This window comes from Marmota monax, unplaced genomic scaffold (assembly GCF_021218885.2).
Source record: "Marmota monax isolate L192 unplaced genomic scaffold, Marmota_monax_Labrador192_F-V1.1 WCK01_AAM20220418_F8-fsc00038, whole genome shotgun sequence".
NCBI classification, from domain to species: domain Eukaryota; kingdom Metazoa; phylum Chordata; class Mammalia; order Rodentia; family Sciuridae; genus Marmota; species Marmota monax.
The window spans coordinates 6593546-6611135 of NW_026692498.1; the positions used below are offsets into that span (position 1 = coordinate 6593546).

Sequence of the window (17590 nt, forward strand, 5' to 3'; positions counted from 1 at the left end):
GGTAGAATAGTCCTGATGTCCTCTTGTGGTCCAGCCCTGAGAGCAGGGATGTAGTAAGGCCACCTTCCCCTCTCAGGTCTCCCTGTCATCTATAACAGGACCCTGCATCAGGAGGAAAACTGAGTGCTAATATGCCTCTCCCAAGAAACGGGCCAAGAAAACCCAGAAGCCAGGTTCATGTGGGCGGCTAGTTCTGCCTTCCTCTGTGGTCCACAGAAGGACAAAGACCTACTCTCTGAACAACTTTCACCATTATCCCCTTTTCAGTCCACCGAGGCAAAAAGTGAATCTCTGCCTGGGACTTGGAGGTTCAGAAAGGATGAAGAACTAAGATCCCCTGGATGGGAAGAGTGAAGGTGGGTGCAGGGGGCATTATGGCTGAGGGAGGAAAGGTGTCAGGAAGCAGCTATGGAGGAGCTCTGGCCTCACTTGAGCTTTGGCTCAAATGCAGAGCCCTAGAACATCTGTAACCCAGAAGAGATGGCTTTTCTATCAGTGGTCCATTCCTGGTGGCTCAAGAGCTAACCATCGAGGACTTTTGATCTTGCAGGCTGGTGCTCACTGATGTTTCCATTAGGGGATGAGAGAAAATCAATAGCAGCAGCTAGATTTGTTGCTGACATCCCAAGCCAGATGCCCTGTATTAATTAGTGGCTGGACACCACTGTACTGTCTCCAGACACTGCAAAGCTGCACATGAGGTGTGAAGCTCCTCCCTCTTTCCAGGAGTGGAATGTCTTGCTTAGCCTCCCTCTCCCTCAGTGCTTTACTAGGCATGCCAGGAGGCAGACTCCCAGTGCTACACAGGAACAAGGTGGGGAGCTCCAGGAATTCTACTCACCATCAACCTCAGGGGCAAGGGGCCATACCTCATCGGAAACTTTGAACCGCTTTAGGAGGGCCACAAACTTCTGTTTGATGTTAGGTTGCTGTGGAGACAAATTGCACAGTAATTTTCAAATGACATCCACTAGTGGTCAATCCAAGGCAACAGAGCCCATCCTTGCAGGGAATGGCGAGAGGACAGGAAGAAATGTCTCCTGGCCTCAGCACTGAATCCTCCCAGGGAAGACAGGCCCAAGCACAGCCAATCATAGCACAGGTCCTAGAGCCCTATGCGCAGCTTTGAGAGGAGGTTCTGCTGTTCCCAGGTTTCCCTCGGCACCCTGACAACTCCCAGGTGTGCACTGCCAGCTCATCCCTTGCTCTGGTGAGAGTCCTGTCATATACTCAGTCCCTAGAATGACATTTGTCCTCTTCTTGCATGTGCAACCCCAGTCAGTGACATCCCAACCTGCCAGTCATTGAGTCCAAACCTGGAGTGCCCTCCAAGCCCACGCTGGCCCACTCCGGCTGTCTGGTCAGAACCTGTGACACCACTGCCTTCACCCAAGCCTTTCCTAGCATTTCCCCAGGGCCACTGTATCGGCCTTCTTCCTTCCAGAGGCAAATCTGATCATGCTACTCCACTCTGGCTGGCCTGTTCTCTGGAATAAGGCCTAGGAGTCAGGTCTGTCAGTGTCCAAGGGCAGTCTTGCCCATCTCTAGCCTCACCCACTCCTCATCCCTGGCCCAGTGGCAGCTTGCTGCTGATGCCTGGAGAATACCGTTCAGCCCCACACTGCCTCTGTGCACAGGGTCTTCTGCCTTGAACACAAGTAGTCCCCAAATCTACCTGGTGATGGTGTATGTGCCCATCTCTTGGCATCTCATCTGAGACACTATCAGATGTGGTCGCCTTCCCCTTAGTGTCACGACTGTCCCTTATGTGAGTTCAGCCTCACAGTGCCATCCTGCTGTGTTATAGCTACTTGCAGAGATGAGTGTGAGCAGACATTAGAGCTCTCTGACAGCACTGACCAGCCTCACTGATCTCTGTCCCCTGCTTGGAGATCCAGACTTAGTTTGTGGACATAAGTATTTCTTGCCTGAATGAGACTCAAACTGGGGATGGACACAACTTATTTGCAAATAAAACTGAAAGGCCTTCAAAGAGGGCAGAAAGGGCCTGTGCCCTTGAGTTCACAGTGACAGGAGAAGCTTGACTATCAGCACAGTACACAGATTAACATCTGGAATGTGCTCTTGGTGGAGAGAGAGAAGGCACACTGAGGAAAGCAAGCCAAGGGCAATCGCTGAGAGTCCAGAAACACAACTGGAGAGTGCCTGCCACATCCAGAACCATCCCTGGGGGAGGATGTTGACAGGGGAAACTGATCTCTGGTTGTACTCCGGGGGACACTATGGCAGGAAACATAGGAAGAGATGACTCAGAAAGCCCAGGGGCACCCTTTGTGGGCCTCCTGGTGGCTACAGAGTAGGAAAGAGAAAAGCCCAGCCTAAGGAGCTTCAGCCCTCCATCTTCTCAGAGTGCTATGTTGGGAGGGGCTGGGTTGGGGCTCTGGGTGCCTGAGGTACTTAAGTACAATGGGATAAGGGAGCAGTTCTCCTGTTCCCCAATCATTGATGTGGAGGGGAAATCAAGGTCACTGTGTGGAGGGTTTGTATGGAAACACAGGCCCTGGGGCTCCTGAGGCTGCCTGCAGAGGTGATGGCCTTGTTTCACAGTGGGTTGCCAGGCTTGGATACACCTCTGGAAGGGCTGACCTATGCTCTACTCCAAAGGGAAAGGGCCCCTCACTCTCAGGGTGTCAGTCCCTAGGCTGGCTCTGCACTCAAGAGAATCAGAATGCCTTTGGGGGAAATGAAACTGGGAATTTCTCTCCTAAAACCCCCTGGTACTCCTGACTCCTGCATGCTGGCACAGGGCCTTCAGGATCAATCAGAGGTCCCTGGAAATTTTGGATCTTAGCTTCTCTGTCTAGGACTTGAATTTTACAAAAATTAGGGACTCTTGAGGAAACCTTCTGCAGGAAACATAATCCAAAGGCATTTGTTTTCCAGGGTTATGGATCCATGAAGCAGAACTATATATTTATATCTATTTCTAATGTAATCAAACCTTAGTGAACCCAGCTCTGGAGTTTGCAGGTAGTTGCCTATTATTTCTGGGTAAGTTCAGTAAAGGACAACCTAGCTGCACTCTCTAGAGAGAGCTGGTCTTCTCTCTGTAGCACCTGCCTGGAGAGGGGAGGTGAGGGGTCTGAGTATTTTTGCCCACCCCCCACTCCTCCAAGCACCTGTTTTCCAACTCTGGAAGAAGTGTACTCCGCCTTTCTTCTAGACTGCAGAACCTGAAGCCCGCACTGCCCTGTCTGCCAAAGTGGCTTCCTACCATGCTGCTTCTTAGTGGGTAGTGGGGTAGGGACTTGGGGCTGAATGGAAATCTTGATGATATAGCCATGAGCTGACAGATTTTCAAAAGCCCCACTAGATCTAAATGTACCACTCCCCTCCCACCTGAGATGAGAGCCTCGGCTGCACGACCTGGGTGGCTCACCCTCGTGATGGCTGAGGTTGAGGTCAGTTTCCTTCGGGTCTTCTTTACTTTCCGTAGATCTTCATCTTCATAGAACAGGTCCTAAGTGGACAGGGGATGGAATGAGGCCACGAAATCCCGGAAGCTTCTCGGGCACTTCATAGAAAAGGCCGTGGGAAGCTACCTGCCCATGCAAGGGATCATCACTGCCTTCCTGCTCTGATGAGAAGCTTTCCTCCTCTTCCTCAGAATAGTTGTCAATATCAGGAGAACGATCTGGAACAGACACATGAGTGAGACAGACTTGCCCTGGAACATCTGCCTAAGAGACTTTGATGATCAGAAGGCAGCACACATGGGCTGCAGAGAAGAGGAGGGGAGGCCTATGACCATGGACACACTATTTCCAGGGATCTCCAAGCTTCTCTTGCCTGAACACATCTCAGGAAGGCCTTGCTAAGCTTTCCCAGGACAGAGATCAGGGGACAGGCACCCTTGTCTCCCATGGGTCCCCAGACACTGCATGTATCTCACCAGACAGCTTGGACTTGATTCCTTCATGGTCAATGGGCTGGCTGGACAGTGAGTAGATCTTTATTTCTGCCACTGGCACTGAGACGTCCTTCACATTGCTGTGCAGGCCCAGCACCAAAGCGCCTTCGTGAGGGTGCTGCATCACCTGCGAGCAGAGTGGCAGTGGAAGCTCCTTCATGCAGGACACAGGGCTGTTATTTTTATTAATACAAATGAGCGAGCAAGCCAGTGACAAGGGCATTCTGCTGACACATTTTCCTTCTCACTTCTAAGTCAACACCTACTGTACTCCCACTGCCTTCAAACTTTTACTTTAAAACTATTGCCAAGCCGGGCAAAGTATCACATGCCTATTGCCCCAGCTACATGGGAGGCTAAGGAAGAAGGTCTTGAGCTCAGGAATTTGAGGCTAGCCTAGGTAATGTAGTGAGGTCCCATCTCAAACAAAACAAAACACCCAAACCAAACAGCTATCTCCAGAAGTGCCAGCCACTGGTCAGGGCCATGTACTTACAGCTGGTAATCCAAGCCTGAGACTGAAAATGGTTGTTAATCCTTAGGGACTGCATGTTAGCTTAAGTACTTCACAGACAAACTAGTTCTCAAGGCTGGTGGGGCTCATCCTACAAGTGGTGGTCATCTGACTCTGGCAATGAGGAATAAGGGCCATAGAACAGGGAAATGGCAGGATTTGACAAAGTGGGGAAAATGGGGTGTTGACATTAATCCACTGACCCTCAAATCTCTCACTTTGTTATAAAACCTGAAGAGGACAGAAAGATGGGTTAGAACTATCTCACATATTCTACTAGGACACAAACTTTTCCTTATTTAATTTATTAAAGTACCAAAATAATTTTTAAAACTAATGTGCAGCAATGGTTCATGAGGCTGAGGCAAGAGGATCTTGAGTTCAAAGCTAGCTTAAGCAACTCAGCCTAAGCAACTCAGTGAAACTCTGTCTCTAAATAAAATGTTTGAAAAGAAAAAAAAAAAAAAAAAAAGGCTGGGGATGTGGCTCAGTAGTTAAGTATCCCTAAGTGGTTCAACCCCTGGTAACAACAACAACAACAAAGAAAAACCTGACTTGCAGCTCCTTTCTCCTTAGATTTTGTTAGGGCTGAGGGGATTCGCCTGGCACACAGGAGAACTGCACAAGCAGCAAAACGCTGAAAATAAAAAAATGGGAGCCTCCTTCTCCCTGTTGCAGAAGGGAATTAGAAATGTGGAAGGGGATAGCTGGAAAAGCCCATGACTGTGCTGGAACCGAAGCTACCATTGTGCTCATGGTGAGAGGCCAGATGTGGAAGGGACATGGTGCAGGAGTGTCTGCGAGCACACGTGCACACACACATGTGCATGCACGTGTGAAGAGGCAGCGGGAGCAACGAGGCATGGAAGCCAGCACATCTTGGTTTTTAAATACCATTCTCCACTACAAAAAAACCCAGGACTTCTCAGAGGATGAGTTCATTCCAGGGGTTGGATTAGGGAAAGAACAAGATGAGCTTGGAATATTTTGTGCCAGAAAGAAAAGTGTGTGAAAAATGAAGGGCCATATCAAAAAGGGCATGAAAGGCAGCTTTTAGGGGTTCCCACTGGCCAGATCTGAGACAAATGGAATATCAAAATAGGTAAGTATGTACTAGCATATTAATTCCCATCAAATAAATGTCCTTTTAGGAACCCACCTGCATAACTGGTACAAATAAGTGAATCAACTGGTAAATAGGGGGGAGAAGAGAATGCTCCATCTTATAACAGAAGCCAACTGGTAACACAGGAGGAAGGGTAGGATTATATATTCACAGTTCAGCAGGTTTCAAAGTACTAACCAGTTTAGGCAGGAATCATTAATAGATGCTCAAACTAGTTGGTGAAAAAGATAAGTTACATAGCCTCAAAATAACTCTACATAGAATATTTTTTGTTAATAAATACAAAATACTTACTCATTAATTTTATAGTGGAAAATCCTGGCAGATAACATCTTTGCTCAGTGATAAAATTTATTACCACCAGTCAAGGCACAAATCAACACCATGCAGCAACCCTACTTAGGTGGGTAATTCTGTCAAAACTGCACAAACAGAACTAATCTTGAGACAATGGTAAGATAAACCTGACTGAGGAACCTGGACTCTCAAACCCAGGAGGTCATGAAAGACAAGGAATACTGGGGGACTCTACATGCTGAAGGAGGGCAAAGAGACACAACGACAAAACACAATCTGGACTCCTAGATCAGATCTCAGGTTACTGAGACATTCAGCACCATCTGACTGGGGGCTGGGGTGAGACAGTGTCAGTGTCCTGACTGTTATGGCGGCATGGAGCTCGGGAAGGAGAGCATCTTGTTCTTAGGAAATTAACCTAGTGCACTAGTAATGTGCAATGGGGTGGCCACGCCTACAACTTACTCTCAAATGGTTCAGAAAAGAAAGTGATACACATAAAGGGACACAGGATAATAAGGCAATGGTGGTAATAAGCTAACAAATTAAGAATCTGGGTGAATTTGGCACAGGAGAATTCTTCATATTATTCTTTCAAATTTTCCATAAACTTGACATTATTATTATTTTTTTAAAGTTAGAACTGGACAAGGTGGTATAAGCCTGGAGTCCCAGCTACTTTGGAGTCTGAGGCAGGAGGATCACTTGAGCCCAGGAGTTTGGGGCCAGCTTGGGCAACCTAGTAAGACCCCATCTCAAACAACAACAACCATAATCACCACCAACCACCACCACCACCACCACAACAAAAAGAGAGAAAAAACCCGTGAAGAAGAAAGTGATAAAAAGAGGTATACCCTGAATTTCCAACAAAATAACTTACAAAGTAAAATTGAACACCTGCCCACAGGCTGGGGAAATCACATGCTGGGCATGAACAGCTGGGCCCTGCGCATGTCCTGGCTCTCTGACCTACAGGCCAGCAGTTTAAGACTACTCTCTACTCACCTCTGCCATGTTGATGAGTCCCACAGCCAAGGTCTTATAGCCCAAGATAGTCCGGTTCTTGTACCGCTTCCTCCTTTGCAACATGATCTGCAGCTTGTTGGCATCTCGCTTAAGGAAATGAGGGTACTAGGAGCACAAACAGAATCCAGACAGTTGCTAAGCCACCGTGTCTTGGGGGGTGCGGGGGGTTGGAGTCCCGCTACAGGACACAGCCCTTGTGTGCTTTGGTTTCTACCATCTGTGCAGGAGGTAGTCAGGGGAGAAAGAAGTGCTGGAGGGGCTGGCTCTGCCTGGTGCCTGGCTCCCCAACAGTTCTAGGCTCCACACAGTTTCAGAACTGCCTCTTCCCTTGCCATCTGGTCAGATGTTTTCTCCATGCTTTTCAATGTGGCTACTGGGATTACGGTGAGAGATGTGCTAGGGGGATGAGGAAGGGGAGGATGTGGATCACAAGGGGCAACAGAAGACTGCTGGACTATGTGCTGTGGGTCACTAAGGATAGGGGTGAGTGGGTGGCAAGGCACAGAAGGTGGCTATGGCCATATCTAAGGCAAGGGAAGGAAGCCTGAGCTGCAGCACACGTCTCAGCAGCATATCCTGTCTGAGCACACCACTGTGGCAGACTGAGGGACTGCTCTGCTCCTGTTGGGGAAAGCAGTTTCCAGGTTTGAGCACTGTTTGGGAACTAGACTGGCAGTGGCATGTTAGACTAAAGAGCTAGAAGATTCTTACCTGAAGGGAGAAGGTTAACTGGAGCTCTGTCTCCACCAGGCCACTAGCTGGCAGGATGATCTCGTTGGAGCGAAGTATTCTTTTTGACCCCTGAAGCCAAGAAAAACAACTTCTAAAGGCTACAACATTCTCACTCCAAACATTTCACCAGTTTTAGCTGTACTTATTTGAATCAAGCCTGACACACGCAAGCCATACCTGTGCAGGGCTTTCCACTGGCTTTCCCTGCACCTGGAATGTTCTTCTTCTAAGCATACACACAGCTCTCTCCCTCTAAATCTGTGCATCTTGTCCATTGGAGCTCCCTGACCACCATATGTAATTTGCTAATTTCCTCCATCCAGCACTCCTCACCCCTTATCTTACATTATTTATTTATTTACTCACAGGACATTTCACCTTCCAATAGCAGCAGCCCTTGTTACTGGACTTTCACCATCCAACATGTGCTATACACATCTGCAAATATTTCTTTTTTGGGGAGTGGGAGTACCAGGGATTGAACTCAGGGCACTCATCCACTAAGCCACATTCCCAGCCCTATTTTGTATTTTATTTAGAGACAGGGGCTCAACAAGTTGCCTAGTGCCTTGATTTTACTGAGGCTGACTTTGAATTAGTAATATTCCTGCCTCAGCCTTCCGAGCTGCTGGACTTAAGGCACGAGCCACTGTGCCCAGCTGGTCTCTGGAACTTTTTACATGCTTCAAAAATTACTTAGGGTCCCAAACAGCTTTGTTTACATGTCAATATTTACTATAGTATGAATTAAAGCAGATATTTTAAAATATGTATTAGTTCATTTAAAAATAACATAATGAGGGCTTGGGGTTGTGGCTCAGGGGTAGAGCGCTTGCATAGCATGCACAATGCCCTGGGTTCGATCCTCAGCACCACATAAAATAAATAAAATAAAATAAAGGTATTGTGTCCAACTACAACTAAAAAATAAATATTAAAAATTAAAAATAACATAATGAACAGATTGCATATTTACCAACATGTATTTAATAAAAAATATATTTTCTGAAACCAAAATAATTTTGTGAGATGGCACAGGCTTTTAAATTACATTTTTATTGGGATATAATTCAAATACCATAAAATTCACCCATTTAAAGCACATAATTAACCATCAGCACTGAATCAGAACATTCTCACCACTTCACAGAGGCATTCCCCAGCCACCCACCTCTCTTCCCTTGCCCTGTGCTGCCATTTTTCTACTTTCTGGTTGTAGGGCTTTTCATATATTCTATATGTACTTTCTCGTTCTAGACATTTCATATAAATAGAATCATATAATATGTGGTCATTTGTAACTGGCTTCATTCACTTAGCATAATGTTTTTTAATTTTATTTTCATTTTTTTGTAGTGCAGGGGGTTCAAACTCAGGGCCTGATACATGCTAGGCAAGTTCTCTACCACTGAGCCACACCCCCAGCCTTATTTATTTATTTTGAAATAAGGTCTTGCTAAGTTGCTGAGGCTGGCTTTGAACTTGTGTTCCTCCTGATAGCCTCCGGGTTTCTGGGATTACAGGTGTGTGCCACTGCAGCCAGCCCAGCTAGCATAATGTTTTGAAGGCTCATATTTGTTGAATCAAATGGATGTATCTCATTCTTTTTATTGCTAAATAATATTCCACTGTATGAAGAGACCCTATGTTACCCATCTACTCACCAGTTGATGGACTTAGGTTGTTTCCACTTTTTAGTACTGTGAATAGTGCTACTATGGACATAGGCATATGTCTTGGGTATGACCTGGAAGTGGAATTCTAGGTAACATGGTAATATTTTGAGGAACTACCAGACTGTTTTCCCAAGTGGTTGCACTACTTAACATTCCCAGTAGAAATGTATGAAGGAGAGGATATGAAGTTACATTTCTGCAAATCTTTAAAAACATTTTTTAATTGTAGTTGGACTCAATCCCTTTATTTCTTTTATTTTAAAATATTTTTCTGCTTTATCTTTATTTATTTTATATATGGACACGATACCTTTATTTTGCTTATTTATTTATTTAATATGGTGCTGAGAATAGAACCCAGTGTATCACACATGATAGGTAAGTGCTCTACCACTGAGCCACAACCACAGCTCCCTATTTATTTTTTTATGTGGTGCTAAGGATCAAACTCAGTGCCTCCTACATGCAAGGCAAGCGCTCTACCCTGAGCTACAGCCCTAGCCCCATGGGGTAGCCTCTTAAAGGTTAGTTGCAAAGTAGAATTGCAAACTATATCAATAAGGCTTTTGCATTCATATACCAAAATCCAATCAATTAATGAAAAACGGACATCAATGGAAAAAGCAGGAAATCTGAATAAACTCTGTGACTTAATTAACAGTACTATATTAATGATAGTCTCTTTATTTGCTTTCTTTTTTTTTTGGTACCAGGGATTCAGTCCAGTGGCACTTGACCATTGAGCTACATCCCCAGCTCTTTTTCATATTTTATTTACAGACAGGATCTCAGTGAGTTGCTTAGGGCTTTGCTAAGTTGCTGAGGCTGGTTTCAAACTTGTGATCCTCCTGCCTCAGACTCCCAAGCCCCTGTGATTACAGGCTCATGCCACCATGCCCAGCTATGATAATTTCTTAGTTTTGATAAATGTACTATGACAGAGAAAGATAAATATTGGGAGCAACCGGATGAGTGGTACAGAAACTTTTTGTACTAGCCACCCCCGATGGACACAATATCTTTTTTTGTTTATTCATTTTTTATGTGGTGCCGAGGATGGAACCCAGTACCTCACAAGTGCAAGGCAAGTGCTCTACTGCTGAGCTATAATCCCAACCCTGCCCTGCATTTCTTTTGTACAGTGAGAATTATTTTAAAATAAAAAGTTAATAGTAAATTCCAATCAATTGATCTGTTCTTTGAATGAATCTTTATCCAGCTTGGTTTCGCAGCCTCATGCATTGGTCATTTGGAAAATGCTGATTCACTCAGTTATGCAAATCCTTTGTGAGAGACAAGTGCCTTATATAATCAAGATCATTAACGCCTCCTCTTTTCTCCTCACAAAGCCTTTAAGAATCTGGAAGCTGTTAGATTTACAGTGACAGAGGCAGGTTTTTTCCAAAATTATGAATTTCACTTGAAAGCTCAAATTTTATTGTTGGCAATGATCCCTGGGTGCCTCCTTGAAGCCACAGACCCACCTTGCTGGTTATTGAGATCCCTTCCAATTACTTGAGTCTCAACAACCAGTTTGAGACTTTTTTCAAGTAGAAAATGGTATCCTGTGAAAAAGCAGCACAATTGATAGGCATGTGTCACTGTGCTTCCCTGTGGCCTGCAAGTGTACCCTGCACACTGCCTGTTTCATCACAGTAGCACACAGATGTGCATCAGGGTTGGGTGACAGTAACTTGGCAGTTTTTACACCTTCCTAAGGGACATTCATTCCTAAGTGAAGCTGGCTTTCTCTTAATTTTGCATGTGGTGGTATGAATGTTTGGATGACTGTCCCCCCCCACCCCCCCAAAGGCTCCGTTGTTAAAGGCTTGGTTCCCTGGGGCACTACTGAGAGGTGCTCCTCCCCTGAGCTTCATCCCTATCCCTAGGCTCCTCAAAGTCAGGGATTTTTGCCTGACTTTGAGGAGCCTACCCACTGCCCCCAGGCTCCCACTCCTATATTCCTAGTGCCTGGAACAATATTTGGCACATAAAGAGATGCTCAGTAAGTAATTACTAAATGAATGAATAATCAGGTGACTAAATAAATGTATGTGATAATATCTGCAGTTACTTTCAGTTGCTTGGAAGTAAAATAATAAAAGAATACCCAGCATATTTAGAGTTTTTAGTGTAATTTATAGAATATTAAACATCTAATTGGGAAATAAACTAAGTAAATTTTTTTTGGCAAAAGGTTTTAACTGCAGAAAAGGCAAAAGCAACCAGGGAATGCTGAAAACCATACCAACAGTGTATGGGGGGAAAACAACAGCTTTCAGCAAAGGAAACAACTCCTCAAAACTGGAACACTGCCTGTGACTTAGAAATGGGGACAAAACCAGGAAAGGAGGACAAGATGCTAAAAGCTGCCCCTTCACATCATTTCTCTCTCACATTTGTTTTTTCCAACACACAGTGTCTGGGAATGCTTCACAGATTTGGAAGGACGTATAATAGGGAATCAGAATATAAGGTGGGACATGCAGGAATCCACAAAGAATGCTGGAAACCATTCAAGTTTTCCCCAAAACAGGACCAAAAGGACCTGAGGAGCTCAATGTATGATTCCCACACTGTGAGGACCTCGGATGGGGATTTTAATGGAGCCAGTATTAGCACAATAAATTGCTGCCTAACAGTTGCACCAGCTAATAGTTGGTTAGTCGGGAGTTGCCATATTTAGCTCATCATTTTTCAATGAATAAGATTCAGTAAGTACACCATCCTCAAGCTGAAGAATTCAGTCCTTACTTAATGACTGCAAAGGCACTTCGGAATCTCACTAAGCTCCAGGGAGTCGTCATTAGAAAGGCTTTGTGGAGGAAGGTGTGGTAATGGAGTTTAATGAAACAAACTGCACTCTCTGGTTTCCAGTCCCAGCTCTGCCACATGGTGATTAGCTGGCCCAGGGAAGCTCCTCCACACTGCTGCAGCTATTCCTCCTTCTTCTTTTCCTGAATTCAGGAATACTTAGAGTATGAACACTGGTGAAGTATCTGAGTTCCTTGAGAATACTGAATTAAGTGTAATTAAGTACAAGGAGTTAAATGTTATTGTCCAGAAGATAAATATCCCAGCACATGTTATGCTGCCAGTTTCTTCCACCCTATGGAAAACCTCCAATGTGCCTCCTGACCCCGATGTCCTAGGACTAAGACAGAAACTGGCCACAGCCACACTAGTCATCACTGAGCAGTTCATAAAACACTCTGGCCCCTCTCAGGGGCCCTGGCAGGCAGGAAGGGCACTTGTGTGAGAAAGTAAACTGAAAGGAGGTAAGTGCCATGCTAAGAGGCAGAACTGAGACTCAGAAGGTCATGTGCTTAGCTGAGGAAGAGAGAGATGTGGCCCCCAGGGGCTTTCTGAAGCCCCAGTAGTGGGCAGATGGCCATCCGGCATCCCTGGTCCTCGAGCACATACTGTCCAACTCACCTGCAGCTTCACCGCAATGACCACTGAGTTAAGATCTTTGTCCATTTCTTTTAGCATGACAAGCTTCTTCAGGGTCAAGCTGAATAGCCTAGAAAAATACAGAGAAAGAAGACCGGGTCAAATACAAGGAACTTATGAGGTATTGAGTCTGATGGGAGGACCTGCTCTACCAGGAAAGAACGTGAGGAAGCCACTCTCGGTCCAGAGTTTTCCCCTTCAGCAAAAGCATGTCCCTTTATTTGATTTGTATACTTGAGAAGTGAACAAAGGCATGTTACTCCATTAATCTCTGTGTAAGCCCAACTACCCCAAGCCAAAGCCAACACGCTCAGGGCAGGAGGTGGGGAGGCCGTGCCGTTATTTGCCCGCCCAGGTCTTCCTCCACCTGCCACCTAGGCACACCTGAAGCCTTCATACATGGGAGTTTTGACAACGTGGAGATAATCCACACGAACACATCAGAGGACCACCTGGCAGGACATGATTTAAATGGTCACAAATTCACTTTCACCTGAATTTTTTTTCTAGATAAACCTTCAGGGCCACATAAGAAAACTGCCTTTGACTAAAAGTGATAGGACCACCCTCTGCCTGCTGTGGCTGCCTCCTAGCAGGGCTACCCTGTCCTCCTATAGGAGCCAGGAGGCAGATCTGGGCGCTGCTTCTCACTTCCAGTCACAGCAGCTAGAGTCTTCCTGTCATCTCCTTGGCAAGGTTCCAGAGAACAGGGACACGTAAGGGATGCTGATTACCAGAGACATGACAAGGCCTGGGAATCAGACTATTTATGTTTGCTCTCTCCCCAGCTGTGGCTCTCTGGGCCCATCTCTTGTTGTCCGTCCTTGCACCTGAAGTCCAGTCACCTCTTCAGCCAGCAGTGCTCCTACCAGCGAACACCTCCCCAGCCAGTAATGGCATCCTCTGAGATCAGTCCTGCTGGTTCAGCCACAGCCACGTGGGTCCACGCACTTGTCTCCCAAATCTCTCCCTCCTGCCTGCAGCATCCCAGGCTCTCCCTTCCCTTTAGAGTACAGGTGTCGCCCCCCCACCCCTGCCCCGACCCCAACCAGGCTCTCCCTATGCCACGTGGATCAGTACAGTTCACACATTGGTAACTAAGAAACACAGTTGAACCTTCATGGTTAGGAAGGAAGGGGAACATGATGGGGATAAGCAAATGGTGACTGCATGTGCCCAGTTTTATTTCTCATTTGAGGCTGCTAATTATGAATGCTGCTGATGGGTTAGGTTTATCTCTGTTTCACAAGCAAACATTTTCCACCTCCAGACTGATCTGCTGGTGCTGAATAAACTCACCGCAAGACAAAAGCTCACAGGAGTGAAACTGGGACACATGTCTGTTACTTGCTCTGCACCTACTCCTCTGCTCTCTTATGTCTCATGGGGCTCTGGGCCAGCCTTCCTCACTCATGATACATATGATATTGTAGGATAATATGGCAGAATTATGTTAGGAAGGAAGAATACATGGCAGGGCAAACAAACCTTCATACCATAGCACCCAACAGAAACAAGAACCAGGAAAGGTCCAGCACCTTAGGTAAGGCAACAGCTAGACTGGATGTCTTTAGTGTTGGCTGAGAGATGAAACCCAACACAGTGATTTTCTAAATATATATATTTTTTAGTTGTAGATGGACACAATATGTTTATGTGGTGCTAAGGATCGAACCCAGTGCCTCACATGTGCTACGCAAGCGCTTTACCACTGAGCTACAATTCAGCTCCCTCCATAGTGATTTTAATACCATTGCAAACAGTATGACAAGTTTTTTTTTGTGTGTGTAACAGTATTGACTCAAGGGGGATCTGAGGTCTCCAACACGTTCTAATTCTCCAAAGTGAAAGAACAACCCTGCCACTTCTTAAACACCTGCCTTGCCCCAGCAGCTGCCCCACGTTTCACCATGATTCCAAAGGCTGGGTATTGTGTCCATTTTACAGATAAGGATGCTGGGAAGAATTAAGAAACTTGTCCAAGGTCACATAAAAAGTACTTGAGCAGAGATGCAAGCATAGACCTATCCTGGTCCAGCCCCCAATTTAAGTTTTCTCCAAAATCTCACATTTAAACACAATTTATAGAAAGACTCCTAACTGTAGTTCTGAGACTGACAGAGTCAGGCAAGCCATTGTGACTGAAGGTGTCTCAGGGTTAGGAGGCTGAACTAGGTGTCCACCCAGGGCTTCTGTCAGTCCATGTGTCACTGGCAGGAACCTTTCATGCACTTAGGATGCAGCATTCAAAGCCTGAGGGGTCCTGACACTTGACACTGATGAGATCCTACTTAGATCAGTTTTTCTACTCAGTAAACAACTTTGCACTAAAATTATGAAGACTGACAACTCCACATGTAGATGAATATGTGCAGCAACCAGAAATCCCATATGTGGCTTACTCCCATTTAAGGCACAAAATGGTATGATTACTCAAGACAGCTGCGTGGAAGTTCATGACTAGATGTTACATACACACACCTCCTCCCATGACTGCTCCCAAGAGGATCCCAGAGAAATCAAGGCACAGACCACAAAGATAGGCACAAGAAGATTCAAAGCAGTTTCACCTACAATAGCCCCCAAATAGAAAGAATATCCACGGCCACCAACAGAAGAAAGAACAAATTAAAACATGGAATAGAAAAATAACAGAGTACTGAGGCCTGCAAGAACACGATGCTGAGCCCAGAGCCAGGTGCAAGGCTGCACACTGTATGGCTGCATCCGAGTGAAGTCCACAAGCAGGGGAGGTCAACGCACAGCGACAGAGCACTGGAGCAGGTGGAGACACTGAATGCGAAGGGATACAATGGACCTCTTTGTGGTAACTAGTGACACCTGTGTGGTCATGTGGGTATAAACACAAGCAAAACACATATTGAAAACCCATGAACCCATTGTATGCCAACCACACATCAATTAAAAGAGAGAGACAGGCCAGAATCAGGGCCCTAGAGCCATATGGACTCTGCTTTGAACAGCAGCCAGCTAGGGACTGTTCTAGTCACTTGTGATCCAGAACAAGAACTGAATTTACACTCTAGTGAAAGGGCACAGTCAATAACCTATTAGCATAATAATTAAGAAAAGTATGTAGCAGGAAGACTGTGAAAACAGAGCCAGGAGAGGGGATGCAAGGTGGGGCAGACGAGGCAAGGAGGGCTGGTAGGCCTCCCAGAGAAGTTCCAGGTGAGGAAGGGGCCACACTCCAAGGTCTGTCTGCTCACCAGGCCATGGCAAGGAGGCCAGTAGGACCCAAGCCAGAAAGGGTCACATAGCCAACCCAGGGCTCTGTAAGTCAGACTGAAGACTTGACTACCACTCTGCAAAAGATGGGGCATCACTAGCTCTGAGAGGCAACAAACATGTTTTACATTAATTTGATCATTCTAGGAAAACATATATCAATGAAAAAAAATAAGCAAAAGTTGTGATTGGCCCTCTGCCAAAGAAGGTCCACAGGTTAAACAGAGGCTCACACAATCAGTCACTAGGGGTAAAGGAAGGGAGCAGGGTAGAAAGGGGAAAGTTAACAGTGGTCTGGAGGGGACAGTGGAGGAGGCATGGTAGTTTGAACTCTGGGTACATTGTGAAGATACAGGTTAGCACCTGGCCTTTGGCTTGAACACCTGGGAAGGGGGTTATCATGAACTGAAATGAGGAAAACTGGCAAGAGTCGGTCTGGGGAGAGTTCAGAGATCAAGAGTTCAGGTTCAGACATTAGGTGTGAAATGTCTCAGACCTCTGAGTGGAGCCACTGAGTAAAAAGTACGACATGTAATCCATCTCTGGGTTATACACGTAAAAAGGATAATATATCTTGACCAAATAAATTCTTCATCATCCCAGGAATGCAAGATTGGTGTAACATCAGAAAAATTAATTAATTCATTAAAAGACTAGACATATGATCATTGCAACAAGTGGCAGAAAATTGATTGAAAAATCATATCCATTCCTGATAAAAACTCTCAGAAAAAAAGAAAAAGAAAAACCCTCTCAGCAAACTAGGAACAGCTCTTTCTCAATCTGATAGAAGGCACCCATGAGAAACCTAAGGTAGGCCCTTCCTGATGGTGAAGAATGTAATATTTTCCCTGTAAGATGAGGAGCAAGCCGAGACCATCTATTTTCATTCAATATTGCAAAGGAGGTTTATAATAGGGGCAAGAAGGCAAGAAACAAACAAATGATGTCCAGTCTGGAACGAAAGAAGTAAGACTGTCTTTATTTTCAAACAATCTGATCATCTATGTAAAGAATGTGATAAAATCTTTTTAAAAATATTAGAATAATGAGTTTAGAAAAGTTATAGGATACAAGGTAATATACAAAAATCATGGTATTTCTATATACTAATAACACATAATTGGAAATTAAAACAAAGGGCTTGTCTCAAGAATATATAAAGAATTTTCAAAATGTGGTAGTAGGAAAACAAACATATATGAAAAAAAAAAAAAAAAGCAAAAGTTGTGATTGGCACTCTACCAAAGAAGGTCCCCAGGTAAAAAGAGGCTCACACAATCAGTCACTAGGAAAATACCAATTAGAATCACAATGAGACACACTGCACACTTTCCAGGATGTCTACAACTTAAAAGACTGATCACACCAATGTTGGTGAGGATGTGGAACTGCTGGAACTCCCCCAACACATAAAACTATTTGGTCACTTTGGAAAACAGTATTGCAGTTTCCTAAAAAGTTATTTCACTTCTAGGCATTTACCCCAAAGGAAATATATGCCTACACACAGAGCTGTACCCAGACGTTCATAGCTGCTTTATGGAGGCCCTAAGCAACTTGGTAAGACCCTGTCTCAAAAT

General features: G+C 45.2%; 1 protein-coding gene across 1 annotated transcript in view; it reads right to left on the reverse strand.

The window, feature by feature from the left end:
• Window positions 1-17590, reverse strand: part of Pacs1 (phosphofurin acidic cluster sorting protein 1) — a 139064-nt gene that overhangs the window by 21816 nt on the left and 99658 nt on the right. Inside the window, exons 2-8 of the mRNA XM_046445186.2 lie at window positions 12741-12828; window positions 7609-7698; window positions 6877-7002; window positions 3914-4058; window positions 3564-3655; window positions 3401-3481; window positions 870-929 (exon numbers count right to left, since the gene is read on the reverse strand). Of these exons, the coding sequence (XP_046301142.1) occupies window positions 870-929; window positions 3401-3481; window positions 3564-3655; window positions 3914-4058; window positions 6877-7002; window positions 7609-7698; window positions 12741-12828 (682 nt within the window). The remainder of the gene's footprint in view (window positions 1-869; window positions 930-3400; window positions 3482-3563; window positions 3656-3913; window positions 4059-6876; window positions 7003-7608; window positions 7699-12740; window positions 12829-17590) is intronic.